Source organism: Kryptolebias marmoratus, linkage group LG2, assembly GCF_001649575.2.
Source record: "Kryptolebias marmoratus isolate JLee-2015 linkage group LG2, ASM164957v2, whole genome shotgun sequence".
In the NCBI taxonomy this organism is placed as follows: domain Eukaryota; kingdom Metazoa; phylum Chordata; class Actinopteri; order Cyprinodontiformes; family Rivulidae; genus Kryptolebias; species Kryptolebias marmoratus.
The window spans coordinates 3,497,758-3,505,630 of NC_051431.1; the positions used below are offsets into that span (position 1 = coordinate 3,497,758).

At 45.7% G+C, this 7,873-nt stretch overlaps 1 protein-coding gene across 4 annotated transcripts in view; it reads left to right on the top strand.

Moving 5' to 3' along the window:
• treh (trehalase (brush-border membrane glycoprotein)) overlaps positions 1-7,873 on the top strand; it is a 46,865-nt gene that overhangs the window by 8,987 nt on the left and 30,005 nt on the right. For all 4 annotated transcript variants that reach the window (XM_025005986.2, XM_025005985.2, XM_025005984.2 and 1 more), the window contains exons 8-14: positions 1,356-1,478; positions 1,566-1,615; positions 3,246-3,431; positions 3,507-3,724; positions 5,650-5,761; positions 7,367-7,479; positions 7,558-7,611. In XM_025005986.2, coding sequence (XP_024861754.1) covers positions 1,356-1,478; positions 1,566-1,615; positions 3,246-3,431; positions 3,507-3,724; positions 5,650-5,761; positions 7,367-7,479; positions 7,558-7,611 — 856 coding nt within the window. The remainder of the gene's footprint in view (positions 1-1,355; positions 1,479-1,565; positions 1,616-3,245; positions 3,432-3,506; positions 3,725-5,649; positions 5,762-7,366; positions 7,480-7,557; positions 7,612-7,873) is intronic.

The following is a 7,873-nucleotide window of genomic DNA, read 5'->3' on the forward strand; positions in this document are numbered from 1 at the left end:
GGAGGCTGTAATCGTCCAAAATCGGGCAAAAATCTGAACTTTGATTCAAGATGGCCGACTTCCTGTGAGGTTTGGACCATGGCTCCAAGAGACTTTTTCGTAGGTCCTAATATGTTACACATGTGTCCGGAGTTTCATGATTGTGAGTAAAAGCATGGCTTGGGGCTGCTTTTTTAAAGTTTTCTAGGGGGCGCTGTGGAGGATTTAGGCCACGCCCACCAAATATGGCACTGCATTTCTGCTGGGTGCTGGACTAGGATCAATCTTAGTGATTTTCGTGCAGCTCGACTTAAATGTGTGGAATTTAGAGCCAAACGTATGTCAACGGCGTGATGTCTGACTTCGCCACGTCACCACAGCCACACCCTCTAGTGAAAACTCTTGGTGCTTTAATGCAAGTCAGACCAACTTGTTATCTGTCTTCTGACACAAGATCATTAGGTCAAGGGTGGCAGAGATGGAGCTTTCCGAGTAAAAAAAGGTGACTTCCTGTCCTGAGAGGGCGGGGCTTTGATGATGTCAGAATATGACCACATAGGATTGTCGGGCATCCAACATGGATGACTCATACCAAAATTGGTGAAGTTTGGTCTTTCCATGTGAAAGTTGTGTTGTTTTGAAATCTATGGCGAGAAGGCAAACTTTGAGGCCAGGCCCCGCCCCTTCAGCATGCTCGAAAACTCACCGTTTTGATAACTTTTAATCCCCCGTCCCTTAACTGCATACTGACCAAGTTTAAAGCCGATCGCTCAAAATCCCTAGGAGGAGTTCGTTAAAGTTCGAGGTGTACAAAAGTCAAAAACGGACAAAATTTGCCCTTTGATCCAAGNGTTAAAGTCCGAGGTGTGCAAAAATAAAAAATGACCAAAAATTGGACTTTGACCCAAGATGGCCGCCTTCCTGTACATTTTAGGGCATACCTCCAAGAGACTTTTTTTCTTCATTTGGCGTGTTCTACCTACATACCAAGTTTTAAATCTCTACGATGTACGGTTTGTTCTATCTCACGTTAGGGAGCGCTGTGGAGCAGTTTGGCCACGCCCATTTTTGATTCTATTAAGATCGTGTTATTTCTTGCGGGGGACAATTTTCGGTGAAATTTGGTGACTTTTGGAATATGTTTAGACGTCCAAATTAGCGTTTTAAGAACGCAAAGAATCGTAATAATAAGAAACAGTGCAGATACAGTAGGCCTTCGCAGCGCAATCGCTGCTCGGGCCTAATAAGGTCTTTAATAAAAGCTGGAGCGTTCTATGTTAGGAGTTATATTCTGATTTTAACACAGTGGTGTTCCTGCCACCTTCCAGCTGTTCTGGGTTCAAACGTCGCTTCTTGTCGTTTCTCCGGCTCCTCAGAGAAGCTCTGCCCGTCCTGGAGAAGGAGTACCAGTTCTGGATGACCCGCCGCTCGGTGGCCATCGCGGCAAACGGCTCGGCTCACGTCCTGAACCGCTACCACGTGGAGGTGGGCCTGCCCAGGTAACGCCCCGAGTCGAAATGAAAGATGCGAGCGTTCCCGGCGCCTTTCCTTTCCTCACCTCCGCTCTGCTCGGCCTCTCCCTCCAGGCCCGAATCGTACACAGATGATCTGGAATTAGCTGAAGGACTCGCTGACGGTAATGGCTTATTAAAGTTATTAATCTGTGCGGATCCTCGGCGGTGAGGGGGAGATTTATGGCCGGAGTCTTATAATTGCTTCCCTTTAGAAAACTGTAATACACTGATTCAGGAATCATCTGTGTAAAACAAATCTGCTCTGAAAACACCTCCCTACGATAAATAATTCATGTTGAGAAAACATTAATTCTCTGAGCCGTCTCAGAAAAAGATGCAGTTTGAAGGAAAATACTTTTATATTAAATTTGTCTGCCACCAGAATGCGTCTGCTCTTATTACCGAGGGCCCCCCCCTTATTCCATAAATGTTTTAACAAATATTCAGAGCCGTCAGGTTGGAAGAGGCGGGTTTTTGTCCGTGAAGCTTGTAGGAAATGCCGCGGAGGAGAAGCGAACATGGCGCAGCGTGACGCCTCATATTTCTGCTTTTGAAACCCAGGTCGAGGAAAGGAGACGAGAGGAATGATAAACTGGAGAAGTTTGCATTTCCTGCAAAAAAACGCTGCAGCAAGACAGCAGCTAAAAGCTAAAATTAGCATCCAGATTCCAGTGGGTGGTTTGCTCTCTCTGAGTGATTCTAGTTATTAATAATATTATTATTACTGTTAATTTTTACCATTTTCGAAATAAAGAAAGCTAAAGGAAACAATTATCTTATTAATCTGTGTGAGGCGGAGACAGTTAGAAGCTAAAATGGAGCAAAACTGTAGCTATAAGCTGAAATTAGTGAAACCGAAACTGATATTTACAATGAGCAAAAGCTAAAAGTAGCTTAAAATGGAAAAATGGAGGAAGTATGCTAATCAAATCCGTGTATAGTTCGTTCTTTGGGTTTTTTTCGTTTCAAAATAAAATTGCAAAAACAAAACAAGCATGTTTTTTTTTGTTTTTAAAACGAAATTAGAAAAACGTCAATTGCAAAAATAAATGTTTTTTAACTGCAATGGTTAAACCAAAGACAAGCTTTTATTTTGTTGTTAATTCAACGGGACTTTATGGCGGAACCGGAAATGAAGTCCTGGCTTGTAACTCTTTCAGTCACCAGCAGGTGGCGGTAATGTTTCAGTTTCTTGCCAGCCGCCATTAAAATCCACCAGAAGAAGAAGAACTTTTTCAGTTAGCGCTTCAGAATCTACCCGTTTAAAAATGGATCCGTTTGTCTTATTTAGACGCATTTCACTGAGAGCTGATGATCTTACCGTCAACAAGATGTCTTTAATGTTCCAAGTAAGTCATTAAATCGGTTCATTACGGCCAGTTCAGGTCTTCACTTCCGGTTCCGCCATAAGGTCCCGTTGAATTAACAACAAAAAAGCTCGTCTTTGGTTTAACCATTGCAGTTAAAAACAAAAAACGTACCCCTTTTTTTATTTTGCAATTGACTTTTTCTAATTTCGTTTTAAAACCAAACAAACAAAAAAAAAACACATGCTTGTTTTGTTTTTGTTATTTTATTTTGAAACGAAAAAAAACAAAGAACGAACCATACACGGATTTAAAAGGAGAGCGTTTTTAAAGGAACTGAAGAGGTCTCAGTGTAATACTTTTGTAAATGATGTTAAATCATTCAGAAAGTATAAAATGAAGCATCCTGACAGTAACTGAGCTGATTGTTCCCGTTCGGCCCCAGAGCTCAAGGAGCAGCTGTGGATGGAGCTGAAGGCCGGAGCAGAATCCGGCTGGGACTTTTCTTCCCGTTGGTACGTCAACGGCGACTCCCTCAGAGAGACCCGGACCAGCCAGATCCTGCCCTCTGACCTCAACGCCCTGATGTGCCGCAACGAGAGAACGCTGGCTTCCTTCCACCGGCTGCTGGGTGAGAGCACGGTTGACCTCTGACCTTTCCGGCAGGCATGGCGGTGACGGTGACGTTCTGCCCTCCACCCGACAGGTGACGCCGACTCAGCCGCTCGGTACCAGCAGGCCGCGGCCCGCAGATCGGCAGGCCTGGAGGCCCTGCTGTGGGACGCCGACAAGGGGGCGTGGTTCGACTACGACCTCCTGACGAGCTCCAGGCGCTCCGAGTTCTACCCGTCCAACCTGGCGCCGGTTTGGGCTCGGTGCTACTCTGAGCCTGAGATGGGCGAGAAGGCGATGCGGTACCTGAAGGTTGGTGCACGCCGGGCTGACTTCAGGGCCGAGATATTTGGGAGGCGATGGAGGCAACGAGTAGAAACAGAGAGAAATAAATAAATTACTTCCAGAATACAGGGTCGGCCATTTTTATGGATACACCTTCATAAAACAGGAATGGTTGGTGATATTAACTTCCTGTTTGTGGCACATTAGAATATAGGAGGCCATGGCGGCCATTTTGGATCCAACTTTTATTTTTCCAATGGGAAGAGGGTCATGTGACACATCAAACTTATTGGGACTTTCACAAGAAAAACAACGGTGTGCTTGGTTTTAACGTAACTTTATTCTTTCATGAGTTATTTACAAGTTTCTCAGCACTTATAAAATGTCTTCAAAGTGTTGGATTGTCAATGTAACCCTCTTCTCCCACTTCCACTTCCTGGAAAATGGATTGGTCGTCGTGGGCCAGTCGAATGGCCGCCAAGGTCTCCCGATCTGACCCCCTTAGACTTTTATCTTTGGGGGTCATCTGAAGGAAGTCGTCTATGCCAGGGGTGCCCAATCCTGGTCCTGGAGGGCCACCAACCTGCAGGTTTTCCTTGTTTCTCTGCTCCAACACACCTGATTCAGTGGTTAAATCACCTCTTTTTGTTCTGCAGAAGCCTGTTAATCAGCCACTGATTCAAATCAGGTGTGTTGGAGCAGAGAAACAAGTAAAACCTGCAGGATGGTGGCCCTCCAGGACCAGGATTGGACACCTCTGGTCGATGCTGTGAAGATATGAGATGTGCAGCACCTGAAGCCTGTGCTCGCATTTCTCCTGCGGTGTTGCTATCAGTGTGTGAAGAGTGGGAGAAGAGGGTTGCATTGACACCCCTGAAGGTACCAGGGAAGTACCAAGCATGTACCTGCAGGTAAATACCAGGTGGGAACTGAGTCCAGAGCAGATAAAAGCTCCAAACGGGGCGGAGTTTTCTCTCTCCATCAGTAGTTTTATTCTCACAGTTTTAAATGTTATTTCGTCTGCATTGCACGGCTTAGCTGGTACTTACCGGGGGATAAATACCGGAGTATGAGCCAAAATCATTTCATTTTTTTCCACGACTTTCACTTCCTGTTTGTGTTTTCAGTTCAGTTCAGCTGAATTATTCTTCGCCGTCGTTGTTTTTTTTTTTTTTAAAAACTCGTGATCTTAAAGCGGAGTCACCGTAACGTTTCTGTCCGAGGCGTCTTCTGGAAACTCCTCGCTCGGAGGAAAGCCGCTGGATGAGGTGATGATGCAGTCGTGTTCCACGCCATTGCACCTTCTGAATAAAACATGCGTTTTTCCGTTTCTGCTCCCTGATGAGATTCATCCGGCCTCACGAAGTGAAGCCGATCAGAAAAGCCTGTGCAGCTTCTTCTTTGTTGAATTTCTGATCTGTTTTTTCTTGTATGAGGAATAAATACTGACCATTTTTAAAATCTTTTATCTAACTAAGCTTTAAGGGTTCCACAACTCCTCATTAACCCTTTCATCACCACGGGGATCACCGCGGCGCAGCTGTAATTCAGATTACCGTAACTGCTCGCTACTTCCTGCAGTTTTAATCACTCAAACTGAGCACTTTTCAAGAAAGCTGAAGAAAATTCAATTCTGTTTTTGTCCTTTTCTTCTTATAACAGAGTTTTAGGTGTTTAATTACATCAGAATGGGAAATACTTGACAGATTTAGAAAATTCTCCTGGAAAAAGGGTATTTTTTGACACAATTATTGACAGAAATAGACCAGAAAGAGCAAAAAATCTCTGTTATTATGGTGATAAAAGAAGGTTTGGCCGTTTTGCTGAAATATTTGTTATTTTTAATCCACCTCTGCTCAATCGAAGCAGATGATGCTGAGTTTGTCCAGCAGATGGCGCACACACTCCACCCAGGTTTCACGCTCCTGCTGTCTCTCTGCTTTCCTGCACAGGAGAGCGGCGCCCTCGACTTCCCCAACGGCGTGCCGACGTCTCTGAAGGCGTCCGGGCAGCAGTGGGACTTCCCCAACGCCTGGCCGCCTCTGCAGCACATGCTCATCGAAGGTGGGGGCCCAGGGGGCAGCGTGTCCCCGCACCACGCTGCAGCTTCTTCAGCTTCTGCAGCTTCTTCAGCTTCTGAAGCTTCTGCAGCTTCTGAAGCTTCTTCAGCTTCTGAAGCTTCTGCAGCTTCTGAAGCTTCTGCAGCTTCTGCAGCCTCTGAAGCTTCTGCTGCTTCTGAAGCTTCTGCAGCTTCTGAAGCTTCTGCAGCTTCTGCAGCTTCTGAAGCTTCTGCTGCTTCTGAAGCTTCTGTAGCTTCTGAAGCTTCTGCAGCTTCTGTAGCTTCTGCAGCTTCTGAAGCTTCTGTAGCTTCTGCAGCTTCTGAAACTTCTGGAGCTTCTGGAGCTTTGGTCATTTCAGCTCGCAGCTGGTGTTCTGGTAGCTCTAGCTTTCAGCTGCTTTTCTGCTGATTTTAATTTAATTCGATTCAATTTAACCGACTCAGGAGCAGAACCGAAACGTTCTGAGATGCTGATCTTAGATCTTCGGTGCTGTTTCCCCGTCCGAGCGGAGAGCAGCGCAGTTCTGCTGGAGGTTTCTACCCTTTTAACAGGAAGAAGGCGTCCAGCAGAACCAGAACCAGCCTCAGCCGGGTTTCAGAGGACAGGACCGGTCCAGGTGGACTTTCTATGAGAAGAAAAACTCGAGCTGCTGCTGTTTTAGCTTTTAGCTGCTCTTTTGCTACTTTTACTTGTGGTTTTGCTCGTTTTTGCTTTGAGCCACTCAGATAATTCGAGGTTTCAGCTCCTGTTCTTGTTGTAGCTTCAGCTTCAGACTCTCAGGATTCACGCTGCGTTTTTGCAGAAAATGGGATTTTATTTTTGATTTTTTTCCGTTTTTCTCTGGGTTTGAAAATGATGAAACGCAGCCGCTCAACTGATCAAATATCTGCAGCTTCTCGTCTCAGTAAACTTCTGATCAAACTCCCAGAATGTTTCGGCTTTAGCTGCACGTCGTCCTCTTCTTCTGTCTCGTCTGGTTTTAATTTGAGGGAATTTCCATCCTCATGAGAGACACAGCTGGAGGGGCTGCTTCCTGTCAGTCCCGTCATTTTTTATCCGCGTGATGCTCTGATGGGCCTGCACAGCACCTTTCTTTATTTTCTTCTTGCTTCGGGGCCTTTTTGCTTTCGGCTTGGCGTTCACGAAGTGAAAAACATGCTCAGCTGCATTGAAATCAGGTAACAGATTGGATCAGTTCGGAAAAAAAGCACAACAGGGCCATTAAAAAACAAAAAAAAAACCCTGCTCCTGCTGTCATGCAGCTTTTGTGATTGACGTTATTTTATTTTATTTTTTTTTCCGTGCTGCGTTGTGTTAAAATAAGATTATTTCTTTTAAAAATTAAAGGCCTAGCATTCCTCTAAGGAATGCATGTCGCCCACCGGTTGGTAGCTGAAAGATAAAATTGGCTAAAAAGGAGCATAAAATGAAAAATTGAAGCAAGTTGAGGAGATCTGAGAGTAATTCTGTGGGGCAAAGCTTTAGTTTCCACTCTGGTCCGTTGAAGAAAAGCCGTTTTGTTTCAGCGTGTTTCACTGAGTGCAGAAGAGGAGGAGTAAAAACAGTTGAATGGAGGAGGAGTCGGTGATTTTGTCGTTTGTTTCTCCAGGTTTGTCGAAGCTGCCGTCAGCGGAAGCTCAGGAGCTGGCGTTCAGCTTGGCCCAGCGTTGGATCCGGACCAACTGGCTGGCCTACGACAAATACCAGGCCATGTTCGAAAAGGTCAGTCTCTGCGCGCTCCCAGCTCGGCGTTGCTCTGCGATGACTCCGCTGACTCAGGACTCTTCCTCCCCCCGACAGTACGACGTGAACGGAGACGGGAAACCCGGCGGAGGAGGAGAGTACGAAGTTCAGGTACGACTCGTTCCATCAGACCCTCCAGGATTTCACGATGTTGCGATCGCAACTATTAATGCAAAATCAAGCAAACCCCGCGAAATCGCAACTTTAACCCAATATTTATTGTTTCTAAAGTGATTTGCCACCGTTTCTGCGGTCTGGTCTCTTCTTTGTGGGTTTGTGTAGCGTGGAATACAAAATAACCCCAAATAACTCAGGAAGAAGACACGTGACGTCACTTCCTGTTAACATCAGAACGCCGGGAGCGTGCAGGAGC